Raw genomic sequence first — 18,690 nt, 5'->3', positions numbered from 1 at the left:
TTTAGTTGGATGTAATAATTATGTATGTTAGGTAGAGTAATTGGAACATGATGTTTGAGCTGTTATACGGTTTAAAAGACTTGACAGTTATCACCCGCTATAGTTTTTGATAAAACGACGAGCGTTCGATCCTACAATTTTAAAAGGTTTTACCGTGTAAACATAACCTAATAAATTTTTTTGAAGATCGTAACCTAATTGAAGGCGATAAAAATGTGGATTATTTATGTTGTGTCATTTGGTTTGATTTTAATGTCTAGAATTAATTTTATATTTGACCTAAATAATCTAGCAATTAACAAAGTATCATATTTTATTCCAACAACCCTTGAAAAATGTTTTTGCTTTATCGTTTTATTTCTTCTTTTCCTTTTCGTTTAGAAGGATATGGGCTAATTAATGCGGCAAAAACTTGTGTGAGACGGTCTCACAGATCGTATTTTGTGAGACGAATATCTTATTTGGGTCATCCATGAAAAAATATTACTTTTTATGCTAAGAGTATTACTTTTTATTGTGAATATCGGTAGAGTTGACCCATCTCACAGATAAAGATTCGTGAGACCGTCTCACAAGAGACCTACTCTGCTAATGCAACGAGGTAGAATGGGGTACTTAACCCAGACCCGATGCTGTTATTTCGAGTATAACACCAGATAAACGGATATTTGGTCGGGCTTTTAAAATTAACTTTTATAACCAAGCTGGTACGGGTCAAATCTCGTAGGATCCGACCCATTATATATTCGTGAAATTAAAATAGCTTATATTGTTAGCTTGGGAGATAATTTTATTGTCACTCTGCACCTATCTAAACTAGTATTTTTCTGGTTCAATGGATTTATTGCCTGAAAACATCCGCTTCACTAATTTCTAGATATTATCCTCCTTCCCACACTTGACCTATTTTGCATATATTTTTATTTAAATTTATTAACTAAAATTTAAAGATGTCAATCAGACCCATTGCTCGGATATGGGTTGGGCGGGTATAAGAAATGAGCTCCCACACTTGACCTACTTTGTATATATTTTTATATAATTTATTAGTTAAAAATTAAAGATGTTATCAGACCCATTACTTGGGTACGGGTTTGGGCGGGTACCCACAAGGAATGAGCTCTCAAACTTAAACAGAAGAAGGGATAATAATAATCATTTTTTTTTTATTATGACGATGACAATAAGCGCCCTAGTGTCTCACTACTCGGCTTCCTCGATTGATGCTTGCAGAGTTGGCATCAATCATTTTTCAGCAGGAGATTGATTTTTTCAACACGACCAATTTGGCAAAAAAAAATATACGTCCAGGATACAGCTTTGAAATACCATAAAAGGCTAGTTATACATGTTAGATAACAAACTAATCTATATCTAATCTATATTATTACCTATAAAAGTGTAGATACTTGAAAGTTTTTCTAATTGTGAATGGACATAATTACCTTTCACATGTTTTATTATTTTCATCTCATCACATATTGTGGTAACTAATACAATTAACCACATTTTATGGTTATGGTTTTGTGTTTTTGACTTTCTAACCCTTATCTTTTTTTCGTTATAATATTTAATTATGTCATATTTCGTTCTATTTCATTTTTAAAAAAAATTTCGTTCTATATACATATAGTTGTGTGGATTTTTTCAATTGTAAACGAGCGTAAGAGAAATAAAATTGAATTATATTCATAATGAAATGACTCATTATAAAGTATATAGATTTTTAAAAGGGTGGATCATTGATTTATTTTCCAATCCAATCAAATCCAATTGTGAAAAGACACAAATGTCCTTATTAATAAAATCTCAAAAACTCAATAAGGATATATATGTAAAATTCTAACAAATTGCTAATGGATTATCACTACAATTACATTGATTGTAGTAATTTATAACATTTCAAGAATAAAATGTATATCCTAATTAATTTTATCAAATAATTCATCTTTAAATTACCTTTAAATGTTCTATCTTTTTCATTTTAATCCTTATAATAAATATAAATTATAAATATCATTGATTAACATTTTCAAAGTATTAGAACTTTTACGTATGATATTTTAACGTCTTTATTTATTTTGAAATCAAACTAACTAATTCAACAAATACAAAATATAGCATTTTTTATGCAGGTTTATTTCTTTGGTTATATTTCAAATTTTTATTTGAAAATCATACCAGTAGTTTAAAATATATATTAATAATTATTCTATGAGTTATTAGATTTTATTTGATATTTGCCATATAATCTTATTTAAATGTGTATTTTATCACATATGTTTGATTTATTATTATTTTAAGTTTATATTTAACAAGAAATTAATAATCATCGATGTAGTTTATAAAAGATAGACTCTGATATAAAATTAATTATCTATGATATAAAATTCTAAAAACAAAAGTAAAACAATTATGTAGGTGTTAACTATTATATAAATAGAATATTATGAGTTATATTTTACTATCAATATTATTATTTCATTAGTTTGATGTTATTTGGATGAGTTAGTCACGATATTTTAAATTGATAATTATTTATCGTTATTGTGCTTAATTATGTAAATTATTATTTATGTATTGATAAAGTCCATAATTTGATTGAGTTTTAGTTTATTATGCCTTATATATGGTGTTTAGATATATTTTTTTTAAAAATTTATTTCAGTTGATTTTATTCTATATATTATGCTAATTATAATTTATTATATATCATAAAATTAACAATTTGAATTTGAATTTGGCAAAATGTTCGAAAGTAATTATATAAGTTTTTAATTAATTTATTCGTCTAATATAACAACATATTAAAATCAAATAAATAACAAAATGATTCAAATTATTTTTTAGAAAATCAATTTTTTTTATTTTTATCATATAATTGTTATTTACGTGCATCGCACGTGCTTCATGCTAGTATGATAGTGACTATATTTGAAATACAAAAAATAACAATCGAATTACCATGAATCTCATTGTTAGCACTTGGTGTTGCAATTTCGTACGACATTGATTGATCAGAATCAACGCCTAGGTTGGTGCAGACGAGGACGATTACAGAATGTGCGACCATTGGTCCTCACGAATGCTGCTAAACCCAAACTCATGCTTGCCCACATGATTGAAAACAACAAGTTCCACATGTTATATTGAACTGCAGACATATATACAAGTAAAGAAATGAATTAGTGTAACTTCCAAGAGGAAATTAAGTAAATCATGACTTCAATCAATTTGCAAATGGTTTTCAAATATGTAGCCGTATCTTTTTTACTGAACATATGTATTGAGTCGTGCCTTTACATGCAACACATCTCTCATGATAGTAACTATTAAATTTAACAATGACCCATAATCCATATTTACCAAAATACTAGTACATCTATGTACGCACATCTACATAATGTAGGAGGAACTAGATGCAGTTATAACTGTTAGAATAATATTTTTGTAACCATTTTCAGTGAAATCAAAATCTTAGAATTGTAAACTGCTGTATTTTCTTCGTATTTTGTTCTCTACAAATTCAAGAGACTGAAGCTAAGCAAGGATTCTGGCTTAGACGTTCAATTTCGGATAAGATAAAAACAAGACTTGAGAATTGTCATAGATATTAAAGAATAAGAATATTTAGACAGCAAAGAGTATGACTAACAAAGCCATTTCAGTAGAAGTAAAGCTGAATAGTTTAACTACTTCAAGAAGCTATCTTTAAGCAAGGACAAGTATTTCCAACAGAGAAAATTAAATTGGCATAGTTAGTGTTTCTCCTTTCTAGACTTACAGTTCCATCAGACAAGGAATTTCATCAAGGATGTCAGTCCAGAAATTCCAATTGATAATGTTATGATATTTTTAAAGAAATTAACGTCAAAAATTTTATGCTGAATTGAGCTATAGGACAAAGAATGTTAATGAACTCTGCTAGTTAGTAAGTCGTTACCAATATAATACACAGTTAGTCGCGGAATTAGTGTATACAATTAGATTATGTCAAGTGGATCTTTTTTTGTGAATGTTGATGATTACTCATATCCGTCTATCAATAGCCAAAGAATTTCAGAGTTGAAAGCTAATGAAACAACCAACTAAAAGAATGATTCACGAGCAAACATGAATTATTCAAGCATGCATAAAATATTTTGTCTCTAAGCTGTGAAATCTGATACTGAGCTTAGTTGTTCTAGGACTTAGAGATTTTACTCCTCATTGATTATTGTGTAAAAAGTTTAAATCATTTTTATGTTGAGCTTTATAGAGATAGAGTGATTCTTGGGTCATTTTTGTCGACACATAAACTTTTGTAACTGAGTGCAATACTGATGTAAAGCCAGAAGTTGGTGGTTTGTACTTGCAAATTGTACGTAGCATTTGAGTCTTGCAAATTCAGGGATTGGTGAAGGCTTTGGAGATCGGTGTAGATCAAAGATTACCAGGAGATTCCTTGCTATTGGAAGAGAAAATGTAAAAAATTACTCACCATCAAACCTCTATAATATTGCGTTCTTTTTGTTGTTTTCAACATCATTACTTTACTGCTTTCATGATCGCATACATTTTAACTTCCACGCTGTTTCAAATACTTAAATGAGTTTTCAGAGGATTAGTTTGAGTGTTTTTCACTCATGTTGAATGAGCAAACTCAATCTAATTGCTCGTTGTTTTGTTGAAGATTGAACTTTTCAAGAATAGGGTTATTGCAACTTGTGGCCCCTTCACCCCCAAATAACATTTCAACTGTACATCGACCCCAATAATGGTTTTGAAATGAGACACCTGTAGAGTTAGGACACACTTCTCCGAACAACTACGAGAACAAGTTTAAGATTTAATGTTAAAAAGATATAGTTGATAAGAGTGCGAGGTAAAACAACATTTCAACTATACATCGATCCCAGCATTGTTTTTGACAAAAGACACCTGTTTAGTTGGGACATACTTCTCCAAACAAATAAGGGAACAAGTTTAAGATTTTAATGGTAAAAAGATATAGTTGATAAGAGTGCCTTCTTACCTCGTCTAAGTGAAATTGTGGCAAAGAAGAACCCGGTCATAATCATCGACAAAGCTAGTGGAAACGACTGCAGAAATCGAATAACATAATGCATATTTGATATGAAAAGGTATCATAAGAAAACTAGAGTGGAGTATCATTGTAATCAGAGGGAAACTAGATTTTTATCAATGCCTACGGAAGAAAAATGGGGTTAAGGTGGCAACTGTATGTATTGCTTACAGCTATAGCCTCAATGCCACCTTTCTGTGTTGTAGGGGGCATGCTTCGGGAAACAGAAACAATATAATGTCCTTGTAATAAATCAATTGCATCCTTTAGAAAATGAAAGGAAAATCATCAGCATTTCAGATGAAAAATAAGTAAGACGAAAAATAAATTTCAGTGCCTAATAATTTTACGCCCAAAAATGTTTATGTTAAAAATTGTAGGCGTAATTTGCTAATTTTTTTCTGAAAAAGTGAAGCACAAATCCTACATACTTGGTGTTCAAAGAAAATTTTGAAAAAGAATCATTAACTTCATGGAAGCATAATTTGTACACAAAAGAAGAAAGAACGTCAATTGGAGAAATCCATCAATACCATGATGCAGAAACATCAGAAGTCACTAGTATACTATAAGATAATAAAACTGAATTCCACAATGATAGCTGAGCAACTGTACAACTTCAACAATCTGCAAGCCATAAATAACAGAGAGGCAAGTATGTGAACCTGCTTTGTGCCATCACAGAAGTTGTTTAAGTAGTAACGCATGAGAGCATTCCATCCATCTTTCATAATACCTTGCATTGTCCTATGCCCAAATCTGAATGTAAAGAAAACATCAACCTAGAAAAATATATTTCACATTGTTGCCACATTAAAGTTAATGGTGAATCATAAAAAAGATACAGCAAATCAAATTTTGGTCAAAAAAGGAAATAAAAGTAAAGGGAGATGAAACACGTGAGAAAGGGTTCTGAAATGAACTGATTTATTTCTTTATTCTCAAAACAAGTGCAGAACTCAAGCTGATTATTGAGATTTATCATCCACAAATAACTTCAGAAATTGCTTAGCCTGGTCAATTGTTCCAAAAATACAATGCTACTATTGTTGCTACATTGGAAGTGAAAGAAAGTGACTAAGCATATAGGTAGCCCCACAGCCAGAGTTCCTACTGTGTACGAGATTCATATTCATGTATGTCTCGGCATTCATTAATCCAAAGGGTGAGAGTTGTGGAACAAAATCGAAGTTCATTTTTAAAAAAATATTCAGAATATTTAGTCAGAATCATCAAAATATTTCATGCGATTAATAAAAGCCAAGATACATTGAATGATTGTTAGCTTAAGACATTTGTTTATGAGAGTGGTTCCATGGATCAACAAGAAATGGAGCAGAACTAACAGCTTCTCTGCCAATTTACTCGTCATATATGACAAATAAACATCAATGTTTCTCCGAAACACAGTCAAAATCAAGTCATGTCATAAAGAATAACATTTAAATAGATATAACTCAATAAAGTATACCTGACAAAATCTCCTTTTAAGGCTGGAGTACCAGAGTACTGAATGCTTATGTCATCCCCATGGTCAGCCCACACTGAAAAGTAAATTTCAAGCAAGAGAAATGTGCAAGAAGAATAAGCCATCAATAATCTGAGGAAAACATCAACATCAAATCCCCACAATTGCCAGTGAAGCTAATGAAAATTAATAAGTCATTAAAAAAATTATTAAAGTTAAAGCAGTACTGACAAATTTTGAAGTTTTCATCAAAATTCGGATGTGTAGCAATAGTTTCCTCGGCACTAAAAATACCAAGTCTGCGAAGTTGAAACTCAAGCATTTTACGCGCTATCATGCTCTGCAAACAATAAAAAAGGATGAAAAAATATTTCGCTGAAAGCTATTGAACAAAAGAATTTTATCCGTAGGTAGTAACTGTATTAGATTATGAATGACATCCTCTACAGAAACAAAATAGAAGTTGACGTTCAAGCTAAGCCATTCCACTAGATTAATCTGTCAATATTTTATCAATGGAAAAATGCATAACTAATGTAATTAGCAGACTGCAAACTGCAGCCTAGTTAGAATTTGTCAGTGGTTGTCGTTAAGAGTATAACTGGCACCAGTAATGATTTTCTTTTGACCCATATAAGAGAACCTACACTAGGTCTCTATTCATTTCAATAGTAGGGGAGATGATGATCTCCACAGATATTGCACGTGCCACATGCTCTTATTTCCATCCATCAAAGCACACCTTAGTTCCATGGTTGTAAGTTGACTTTGTATTCCAAGTTGCACAATATTCCTTACCTTCGCAGGGAGTTCCCCAAACAATCAAATCAGAACTTGTCCCAAGTCCAGCAGGGAGCTCTAGAAAAAAGCTAATATGAAACTTGTTCCAGTTCTATAAATGATGCCTCTCAAACTAGAGGGACTTAACGAATTTGCAACCTCACACATAGAATGTTTATGTGCAGACCCTCACACTATTTTCTCATGCGTAACATTCTTATGCTTACAAAGAAGGAAAAATATGTATCGTGGTTTCCTCATAAACAATGGATATCAATTGTTCACATTTCTATTTTAGAACAAAAAAGAACATGCTAAAAACATCTCAGAGAAATTGGGCAGTGCTGATTTTTATTTTCAGGTCTTTGCGGATATTTTTCATATTTCTCTTCAAATAAGTGGTAAAAGAAAGCCCTGGAAAAGACAAGTAATTTCCTACCCTGCAGCATTTGTATGAGCTCATATTCAAAAATTAAGTTTCAAGTCAAAAGAAAAACAAATTATACCTGGGTGACATTTGTACGGTCCAAGCAGTCAATGCAATTTGTCCTCACAATTCCAACTTGCCCCTCAACTTTCTCCCCCTTTTCATTTAACAAAAGATACCTATCATCCCCAACAAGTCCACAAAGAATTTGAGCAACACAACCATATAATCTGATATCAGACAATGACTAAATGCCGAGTGTTGGCAAGTTACTATTTTTTATATATAACCAATGCAAAACTCAGTAAGTACGTCCAATATTTTAGAAAGGATCCATATACTGTACGAAGCAATCCCATATTTCAAAAGAATTAATAAGAACTGTCCATAACATTATTCACCTAATGAATATGGTGATTATGTATTTGATGGAGTTCATTGAATACGGTGTAAATTGTAAATAAAGCAAATTGTTTTCGTGTTGGAAATGAGAATAAGATATTTAATTTTTGTTAATGAAATCCTTGATTTTATGGAGTGTCCGTGTTTATTTTTTCTATTTTGATGTATTGGTCAATTTATGGGAACTGCTGTATACAGTGCAGTTTATTTCATCCAAAAAACAGAAAACCATTCCTTCCTTCTCAAAATACTTAAATCACAATTTGAGATAAAGTATGCAGACAATATGTTTCTTTGGAATGGAAAAATACCTGTTTTTAATGAGAAAATCCTCACTTCGATCATAAAGAATGGAAAGGCGTTCAAAATGAACATGGCCGCATACTTTATGAAAATCGAAGTGAAGATATCTGCAGAACATTACAAAGTTTTGGAAAAAGTCAGATGGCATTAATGCGATCATTGGATGGTAAATTGACAAGATTGGTCGAGCACATCTACCTTATATCATCACTAGCAACTTTTTGCATTTCATCACCAAACTTTTCACATAAGCGTCCCTCACCTCCATGCTGTTAAAAATTTAGAAGAAAAGGACAATATACCGAGAATAACAGCACACAAATATATTGCATGGAAGTTATAAATGACATGGACGAGTTAGGTACCTTATTGACAAGATCAACCGCTAGAACATTTCCATATTTCTTTCTTAAATCCAAAAAATGTCGCTCAACTACTCTAGGCTACAGATGTTGAGTAGCGGAAGAAATTAGCTAAGCAGAAAAAAATACATCACTAATAAGTATAGTTCAGATTTCAAAACATTAAAATCTGGAGACTACTCACTGCTTCCTCAGGTGTCACGATTTCAAATTTAGGCTTGTATGTCAGATCAACAACTTGATCCCAAAGTAATGGGATTGACCCTCGGACCTACAAGAAGAAATTACCCAAAAAAATTATGTAATGCATCAGAAAAGGACAATAAAATTTAGAAAAATGAATGAACTTAAAAATTGAACAGTTATTATTCATACACACAAAATGATAATCACATCATATATGATCACTATATTCAGCTCCTACTAACAGGAGGACCCGATGTACTAGTAATAGGATTTTATATAAAGTTTTGAATTTTTTTGGTATAACCATGCCCCGGGCTCAGGCCCGCGCAAGCAAGTGCCTTGTATTTGTCTTTGCATTAGGAAATGTTTAACTCAAGTTGTTATACGAGTTCATTAAAACCATTTTAAACTCTTATTCTCAATCAATGTGGACAAGGGCATCATAATCACCCCTCATTCAGATCTTGACGTTCTATTGCTGCCTAACAGACCGATCCACCATTGTCAGGAATTTAAAGGCGGCTTCTACAATTTCAAGATGTGGCTCTCGTGAATGTAGCAATTTGCCCTGCCGGTTTAAGAAGCCAGCTCGCATTCACGTGGCACATTGTCCCGAGGGTTCAATAGGCCAGTTCTCATTCACGTAGCACTTTGTCCTGCAAGTTCAATAGGTCGGCTCTCATACATGTAGCACTTACCTCTTGGTGTATTTCTGTGGATGTTCATCTCTAATACCATTCTATCATGCATCAACTCAGGCCAGTGCAGGTGAGGCTACAATGAGTTCATGTAGCAACTACTTTGTTTTCGTATTCGTCCTCACTTTATTAACCCAAGTGGCTAGGAGTCTGTTACAACCACTTATAAATCATTTTAAACTCTTATTTTCAACTAACGTGGGACAAAATCATCATGCGTATGAGGTCAATTAATTCACACAAATTATGTTATATAATCAAGGGTAGCAAATGGATGCGCAACCACAAACATCTTCCTTTGGTGATTGAAAAGTGGGTAAGGTCACATAGAGGTTGTCAAATCATTGAATCACTCAACTTCATGCTTTTGTGACATTTTACATTTCGAAATAGGTCCGGTTTAGGCAAACACACATAAAATGAATGTGTTATTTGTAGGAAGCAAATTGCATTACTTGTAACATAATTAATCATACTAAGAAATTACACCATTACACGCAAGTCATAAGCAACCTACTAGAACCCATGCTCGTTCCAAATAACCAAGGATTAGATCCAATTTTTATGAGATCTTTTCACAATCTAAAAACCAGGTCTGACTATGGTTCGAAAATTGATGGTTCTGGTTCTAGAACAGACGGTTCTGATTCTGTGAGGCCCAATAACTATAATAGGCCCAGCCCATTTCTATAATATATTAATCAACCCATTTGAGAAATCAGTGAGCGGCTCAATCCATAAAGTTTTTTCATCCCCTGCGTTGCAACCCGTCGCTTCTCTCCATCTTTCTGCTTCAGTGTCGTCGCGCTGCCAGATGCCGGAATGTTAGTGCAACAGGTTAGAAATCTTTTTCCTCATTTCCATTTGCTTATTTCCTGCCATGAATCGGAAGGTGACGAGCTCGATTTGGTTTGTTTTCCAGCATTAGTGCGCGTAGACTTTGATTTGGTTTTACGTAAGCTTTTGGCTTCGAATTTTGGTTGTTCTTGGTGTATTAGTTTATAAAAGTGAAGTTATTGAGCTCGATCAGCCCTGTTTCCAGCAACTGTTCGTGTGAGCTTTGATCCGGTTTTAGGTAAAGATTTGATTTCAATTCTTAGTTGTGTTTTGGTGGATTAGTTTGTGTAGTGGAAAATTAAGCTTTTCCCCTAATTTTCAGCTCGTTTTTCAGATCGTGAACAGTGTTTCCGGCGGGCCATCTTCGCGAGATCACCATTGTGTGTTTTAGTTTTGATTCTTGAGGTATTAAGCTTGAATTTTAATTTTTATAAGGGTTTATAGGCTGCCGAAGATTCGAATTTTAACCGAGCCGATTTAATTTGTTTTAGTCGGTTAGAATGCAGTATATTGAAGTGTATAGCGAATTTATATTGTAGGTTATATCGTTGGACGAGTTCATCCGATATTCCTTAAGATTTTCTGTGGTATTGTAAGTTGAAGTTGAGGTACGCTCAAACCTATATCATTATGACGCTTATATTGGTGTGTAAGAATACTCGGTGAATGTTGTTTGCTACTATGTGCCTTGAATGTTTATTCAGTTGCATTCATGCATTGATTGTGTTGGCATAACATATTGAGCCTTGACTCCTTTGACGGCGATTTATGTTGATTCTGTTGAGATATATTGAGTCATCAGAGTGATGAGTGGGTTAGGATTAGCCACATTCCCAGATGACAGCTAGGGACGAGCGACTTAGCTACTCGCATTCCCGATGCTACGTGCATGGACGAGCGGAGATTTGATGCTGCATTCTTGGCACGGGTGGCCACTGTTACTGTTGATGATGCTATTCGTTTGGAGTCCATTTAGTATCCGTTATTCCATGTTACCATTCATGCATCGCATACCATTGCATTTACTTGGTATTATTACATGTCTTTTATATACGTCGTAATTTTACTGGTTTGTCGTACTTGGGTCCGACCCCGGTTTTCTTTTTATGTTGTGGTTGTTTTTGATGACATAGCAGGTCATTCCAGGGGATTTGACGCGTCTGATGGAGCGTCAGCGAGTGGTACCCAGTACTCAATTGGTTTGTGTCAGAGTTCCCGGATATTTATATATATTATGTTGGTTTAATACATTTGCCAGGGAGATGCCCTGTGTAGCTGTATGGTTATGTTTGAATGTTGTTTGGATTTTATTTGTGGTATGTTGTGTCTAGTCCTGGCCAGTGCGGCTATAGGATATTTGTTTGGTTGATTGTGAACTTGATGTTATTTTCGAGCGTATATTATTGTTGTTGTTGTGTTTTGAAATTTTTGGGATGTCCTACTTACGGAGAGGTCATGCCGAAATTTCTGTAGGCCCAAATGAACGTTTTAAACTCGTTTCCGCTGTTTACACCATTTAATTCTTGTTGTTTGGTAATTAAATATTAATTAAGAGCACGGGCCCTGACAGATTCTAATGTAAGGTGGAACAAGAACCAAATGGTTTGGATATGGTTTTTATTTTGGTTCCTAATGGTTTTTATTCCTATTTAGTTATGGTCTGATTTCATTTTGACTGAAATTTATTCATTTGAGTTTTAAAGGTCAAGGAAAAAAATAGGGATATAATTCATAGGGGTAACCAAACTAACTAAACTAATTGTTTGATCATTATATTATAAAATATCATGAATATTTAAAGTTTTGCTAACAATGAATAAAATTAAAAGATTGAATTGAATTATATAAACTGAGTATATATATATATATTATTGAATGCATTAACTACAAGATCTTACAATTTAATATTAAATTACGGTTACAACTACGGTTCCACACAGTTGCAGTTTCGATTTCTTATGTTTAGGATTCAGAATTGAACCATAAGTCCTCATTTCCAGTTTCTGTTTTGGAACCGAACAAGAAAAGGTTTTAGTTTCAACTTTTAAGAGATGGATCCAGTTTCAGATTACGATTCCGATAAAAACCACAGTTGGGTCTACTAAAGAGTGTATCTTCATCCATATATTATGTTATTGGGGGTATAAGTAGGTAGATGGTTGTTGATCGGTTGATCCATATCACCACCCATACATAATGATAATTAAAGTCCATCTAATAAATAAAAATAAGATGAATAGCACATGTTTCACTTTCAGGACCGAGAATGGCATTCCGAGGATAACTACCATAATTAATTATTTTGCGAATTTGCAAGATATATGAAGGTGATTTCACATTAGAGGAAAAAACCTTCAGTAGGTAAAATATCAAGCTATCAGAATCATTGACACTTGGGTTCATCATGTGACACTAAATTTCTTATTTCGGATTTGTGGCATCAACTAACATATCTGATCAGAAACAATGCTATATGAGGACTTCGAAATCAAATAGGATATATTCTTTTCATTCCTCGTGAGCCACTTAAGGTCCGACACTCAATACTAATGCCTTTGTTTAAAGGCACTTAGCCAGTGCTATATTTTATGTAAAACAAGAGTCTTATCATGGTGATGTATGTACAACCCAGAAATTAATATTGCAATTAATTTTTTTTAAAAAAAATCCACATCCGAAGTATGAACAGTATAATGTCGAAATAAAGCAAAATAAAATATAGTCAACATCTCAGCTCTAAAATAGTTAATTTCAGCCTCTAAATTTACTAACATAACAATGACATTTTCAACACCATAAATTCATGAAAGATCTATGAGGAGATCACCTGAATAAATGATGCAGTGTACCCGTTCAGTTGCATGATTTGTTCGGTTTCCACAAAGTTTGCAACAAAACCATCAGAATCAGCTCCTCTTCTCCACATGCGGGTACCTTCGGAGAGAGGCAAAATTGGAACCACAGGAAATATATAAGACATCATGTAAACTAAACAAAAGACTGAAGAATGTGTATATGAGACAAATCACACAATATACCACCGATAAGATTTAATGGAATTTCACATACAACTAACAAAATATCCACAGCACCTTTATGAAGGTCTAATGGGCAATAAACAATAAAACACATCAAATAAGAGGGGAAGTGGATGGAGGTGGAGGCACAAGGCTATGAGAACTACAGTTGCCTCGACACCTGTTCTCCTTGTGCATCTTCGTGCAATAAGTGTAACATCAAGGATATCTTTCACAATGGCAGTCTGGAAGTTTTGAAAACCTGATGACCAATTAAGGCTAAACTTCATGAGCAAAGATTGATGATATGGATTATGGACTGTATGGTATGATGAGCCAAATGAAATAAGGTAAAACGAGGTGAACTATAAAGGATACTGCCTTGCATAATAGGAAGTAAGTATGGGTCAAGCTGCATAAGGCAATAGCATATCAGTTATTATAATATCAAAAGGATGTTTCCTGTGAAAGAATATATAACTAGTTTAATTCAATTGGAAAGCTGACCTTGTTATCTATAAGCACTTCCAACATATAGCTGTTCCAAAGAAATCTAGGATCTGCCTGTAGAAAAATTTTAGTTGCCATGTTGATGTTTGAGACACTAAATGCCACACACGTTGCAACAGTGAAATAAGGCCAATAAAACAAAGATATATGAGGACTAGAAGCTAGTGAGTGTGATCTAGAAGCTAATGAGTGTGATCTACATTTTTTACAGTCAATGGAAACAAGCATATAGTAATGTTGAGAAAACACTTGCTTGTCTCCAGAGAGGAAGCAACTTCGATTCGTCACCCAAATCATGCAACCGCTGAGAACTGCAGGATGAGTCAAATTTTATAAACTTAAAATAATTGCTAAAAGTATCAACACATGTTTCAGATATTAACAACAAAAATCTTTAGAGCCCTGTAATCCCATAAATAAAAGGAAAAAACTTTGAATATAGAAGATTATACCAGATAAATACCTCAGCAAAAACAAATTAAAATATTATGCATTAGAGGAATTAGGCAATACTTAACCAAGTAGAAAATTCGCATGCCCAAGAAATAGTCATCTCCTATGTCAAAAAGAAAGAAAGGAAACCGTGTTTACTATAATCCTATCAACTCACTTCAACTTAGTGGAAAGGCATTATGTAAGAAAAAGTAGTGGGATGAGTATAGTTGTTTGCAACTATCATATTCTTCACAACATAAACACTTGATGGCCTAGGAAACAAACAAAAAACATCATCAATGATGAATAATATGTTCCCGTTTTCTCAATCCTACAAACGAATTGTTTAGAAATTACTTTTTCTAGAGAGTTCATTGACAAAATTTGGCTAAACTGATTCTCTTGCAATTGAGTGGTCAGCTTAGTGGCTGTGATTGAGAGAGAGAGAAAAGTGATTTGACTTTATATATGAAAAACTTATACAAACTATCCCAGAAACTGAAAATAATACTGTAATACCAAATAAATATTTAACTGCATATAATTCTTGGTATTAGCTTTTTACAAACACCTGCCCAGTTAATGGGTTCCACATTTAGCCATTCAAGTAGGAAGCATGCATACCTTTGGGGAAGGTTATAAAATCATGAAAATAAACAGCTAGAATTTTCCAACAAGATCTGATAATTAAATAAAATATAACGAATCATTCACCATCTGATTGACGGTGGAAACTGTCAAGTTGTTTATCCATATCTTTAAATCCTATTATATACTATTTAGTCATCTATAATGTTCGTTGCCTACTATCTTTTTGTTTTGGTAGTTAATATAATCTAGAATTTGCACCCAATCTTTCACAAATAGACATGCTTTATCAGTTGCAATCCTAATCCAAGCCATCTTTTTAACATGCTATGACGATTTTTGCTATGTGCCAATGATGAGGAAATTGCTCACAGGAAATTTGTTGGAAACACATTTATGATGTGATACCTCAATGTTATATTCACATCATAGGAAAAATATAGACCATTAGTCCCCTCAGCAACTTTTAGCAAGTGCAAAAACTCGCTCTCCATCTTTTTCTGGATAAGAAAAGGTTCTCAGTAATGGAAACAACATACTTATGCTTCAAACATGAAATGAAAAAACTTGGTTATTTATAAACCTGTTCTTCCGGAGAATTCTTGAGAGAACTATCACAAGGTAAAACCTTCATTGAATTAATTTTAAAGATAGGGTAACCCAAATAAGATCCAACACATTCACGTTCAGTGATCACGAACAAATATGACCCTGGAAAAGTAAGAGATATTACCACTGAGATTATGGAAACAAATATCTAAAACTTAAAGAAACAATATGACAAAGTTTGGGAATTTCTATTTTACTATTTATAGAAAAATCCTATCTTTGTGGCTGTCACACGAAAAGTAGAAACAATATCGCACGTATTTGTACACAACTTTCATTGTGGATTTATTAAAATTCTTTACAGTTCCCATCCAATCCTCAAACTCACTATTCTAAACTAGGATTTTCTTCTTTATAGTAAAACCGAGATGAAGATATTCTAACCTCACAGAAAAAGTTTAGCTTTGGAAAAACAATCTTCAAATAATTTAATATGAAAAAATATATCAAACCAACTGGCATTAATGAATACTTCATATTTGGTTATTATTTTCAATAGACAATTGATTCCCTAAGTTCAAATAATATATGGAACAGATTCAGGTTGGTTTATTGGCATCAAACAGAAGGTGACACAGGAAGAGGGAAAAGCTTTTAAAAGGGCACTGGATTTAATAAATAATAATTTTATGGCAGACAAGCAGGAGGCAATGAGGAAGAAACCAGCAGGAAGAATAATGGTCAGCAATAGTTTCCCTAAAATCTCCAAGCCATTTCTTACACCTCCCAGCTCTTAATTGAAAAATATGGCATCCTACTGTAGTCATCAACCCAATAATTAGCCTCCACCTCCATTCCCAATGCTGAAGAAGCACCTTTTTTCCCTTCCGATCTACGTCATTCTCCATTTGTCCTAGCAGCAATGGTGTCAATGGCTATAATAGTGGCTAGAGGAAATTTCCAAATTCCAATGCGTGACTTTCCAGCTCACTCAGATTTATCACATGAATAGAAAGCCCGTAGATGAAATAGATTGCATGAGGATAAAAAAATGTCACTTAAAAGGCTTGAAATCTCCCAGAATAAAACATCCTTGCAAAAATCTGATGATAGACTCACCTACCAAGCAATGGATATAATTTCTTCATAAAATATGAGATTACATCCTTTACACCATCATGTGGGAAAAGAAACTCAACCACCCATCTCGATCCTAAACAAATTCACCCTTCAAGTACCTAACTCAAGTTTTCAGCAAACTGATGAACAAAATATGATACTAAAAAGGAACAAGGACCTTCATCAATAATAATCTATGCATCATGCCTCGTGGCACGATATAGGGGAAACAAACCATTTGAGCATCCATCCAGATGATCCGAGAGGAGAAAGGAAACGAGCTCGACGCACAATATCATTCATCGCACAGAATTAATAAAGCTTAAAACTTGCCAGCCACTAGCTTGAGCATCCCAATCACGCCAAAGATGGTCCGAATTTGAGGAACGCGAAGCGAGCTGCACTGAGGTATTTCATCTGCACAACAAACCATCGGAAAATAAAAACACTATGCAACTACAAACAACAAAAGGGAAAAAAATGTTGTAGAAAAATCATTGTATTACCGATAAGATTCATGGAGCCGTCGAAGCAACTGATTGCCAAAAAGGAGGCTGAAGATCCATCAGTAGGCTCGATCACGTATTGATCCGGGAATTCCCACAGCCGCATTCTGTTGTACAGCTTCTGGGCAGGATCAGCCTTCTCCATCATTATCAGTATTAAAACTGAAAACCCAGTTCAGCACAAATTCAAATCGATTCGATCACCTGCCATAAAACAAATCTTGGAACAATTAAAAACAGAAACCATTAAAAGGAATGAAATTTGAAGATTTCAGAGGAGGCGCTTGCCTAACAGCGAGGGAGCACGTAGAAGGGAATTCGAAGGAATAGAGAAGTATGGAAATTGAATAGGGAACGAGTCAAATGAAGAAATTGGAAATGGCGGTATGAAAACTGAATTAACAGAAACGCCGTACTCGTTGCTATTATTGATGTTCTTCCATTGCATGCTTTATTTTTTCAGTCTAGATATATTATTTTTTATTTTTGATAACATGGACGTGTCGTGTTTGGTGTAAGCAATATTTAATATAAAATGCAAAAATTTATGTGAGACGGTCTCACTGATCGGTTTTTGTGAGACGAATCTTTTATTTGAGTCATCCATAAAAAGTATTATTTTTTATGCTAAGAGTATTACTTTTTATTGTGAATATCGGTAGGATTGACCCGACTCTTAATTTTCTAGACATAAAAAATGCAAAACAAGCATGCAAATATCTCTTAAATTTCTAGTTATCTCTATATATTTTCCAAAATTTACAAGATTCAATCAGTAATTGAAGCGTAAAAATACAGTTTTTTCATCACTCTTTAATTAGAGTATTTATGAGTAATTAATTGTATTAACTATTAACAAATAATCCAACCTACACATCTACATGTGAACTAAGCTATACTAAACTTTGTTATATGCTCGGATTGGTGTCGTTTTTTTTAATACCTGAACGGTATAAAGCACCCAACCTTTTTTTAAAAAAAAATATATGCCCAACTACATTTAAATTTCTCATACTTCATGACTAGGAGTCCAAACCCAGTATACCAAATTTCTCTCTTGATGGTTTTAGAACAATCTTTTGCTGTTTTTATTCGATTTTTAGAATAGCTTTTTTGTTGTTTTAGAAGAGTATTAAACGCTTCACGAGCAACTATTAGATTTGACCAAGTACACTTGTGACAATTAAAATCACATTTATGATGTTTAGGAAGGTTCCAACGACCCAATAACCGAAACTAGAATGAGGAAAAAAAGTTGTATAAAAGCAGGCGTCTAAACTATGGGCAAAAATACAATTTTTGCAAATAACTTGTTCATTTTCCATTCTTAGTCTTAAAAACTTTCAATTTGTTGTTTCAGTCCAATAAATTGGTCCGTATTTCTTTTAATCATTTTTTTCGAAGTGTTGATGTATCAGATCAATAATTTTCTATGTCG

General features: G+C 33.3%; 1 protein-coding gene across 3 annotated transcripts; it reads right to left on the bottom strand.

Moving 5' to 3' along the window:
• Positions 1 to 2,896: 2,896 nt before the first annotated feature.
• On the bottom strand, positions 2,897 to 17,733 carry LOC142549927 (phosphoinositide phosphatase SAC7-like). 3 transcript variants are annotated; one of them, XM_075659164.1, is made up of 21 exons: positions 17,669 to 17,733; positions 17,253 to 17,456; positions 17,080 to 17,163; positions 15,662 to 15,789; positions 15,487 to 15,578; positions 14,305 to 14,366; positions 14,053 to 14,105; positions 13,924 to 13,957; positions 13,727 to 13,807; positions 13,356 to 13,462; positions 8,992 to 9,078; positions 8,811 to 8,888; positions 8,644 to 8,714; positions 8,454 to 8,552; positions 7,820 to 7,919; positions 6,765 to 6,873; positions 6,537 to 6,609; positions 5,731 to 5,824; positions 5,237 to 5,329; positions 5,015 to 5,081; positions 2,899 to 3,154 (listed from the first exon to the last, which is right to left on the bottom strand). In XM_075659164.1, the coding sequence occupies exons 2-21, from the start codon at positions 17,398 to 17,400 to the stop codon at positions 3,024 to 3,026; spliced, it is 1,791 nt and encodes a 596-aa protein (XP_075515279.1). In that variant the 5' UTR covers positions 17,401 to 17,456; positions 17,669 to 17,733; the 3' UTR covers positions 2,899 to 3,023. The 3 variants fall into 3 exon arrangements, with proteins under 3 accessions (XP_075515280.1, XP_075515279.1, XP_075515278.1); XM_075659163.1 differs by having other exon boundaries at positions 17,541 to 17,725; XM_075659165.1 differs by lacking the exons at positions 17,080 to 17,163; positions 17,253 to 17,456; positions 17,669 to 17,733 and adding an exon at positions 16,982 to 17,060 and having other exon boundaries at positions 2,897 to 3,154.
• Between the last annotated feature and the right edge of the window lie 957 nt (positions 17,734 to 18,690).

The sequence above is a fragment of the Primulina tabacum genome, chromosome 6, assembly GCF_025594145.1.
Source record: "Primulina tabacum isolate GXHZ01 chromosome 6, ASM2559414v2, whole genome shotgun sequence".
NCBI classification, from domain to species: domain Eukaryota; kingdom Viridiplantae; phylum Streptophyta; class Magnoliopsida; order Lamiales; family Gesneriaceae; genus Primulina; species Primulina tabacum.
The sequence above is the reverse complement of the archived record's forward strand: the minus strand, read 5'-3'. Positions and strand labels throughout refer to the sequence as shown.

What these genes read in the sequence shown, in the direction of transcription:
- LOC142549927 (XM_075659164.1), bottom strand. Translation starts at nt 17,400, where the DNA reads ATGATGGAGAAGGCTGATCCTGCCCAGAAGCTGTACAACAGAATGCGG. An exon ending in CGGTTGATCTTGTCAATAAG is followed by an intron (nt 8,715 to 8,810) that starts GTACCTAACTCG and finishes AATTTTTAACAG; the next exon opens with CATGGAGGTGAGGGACGCTT. An exon ending in CACAATTTCACTTAGACGAG is followed by an intron (nt 3,155 to 5,014) that starts GTAAGAAGGCAC and finishes ATATGTCTGCAG; the next exon opens with TTCAATATAACATGTGGAAC.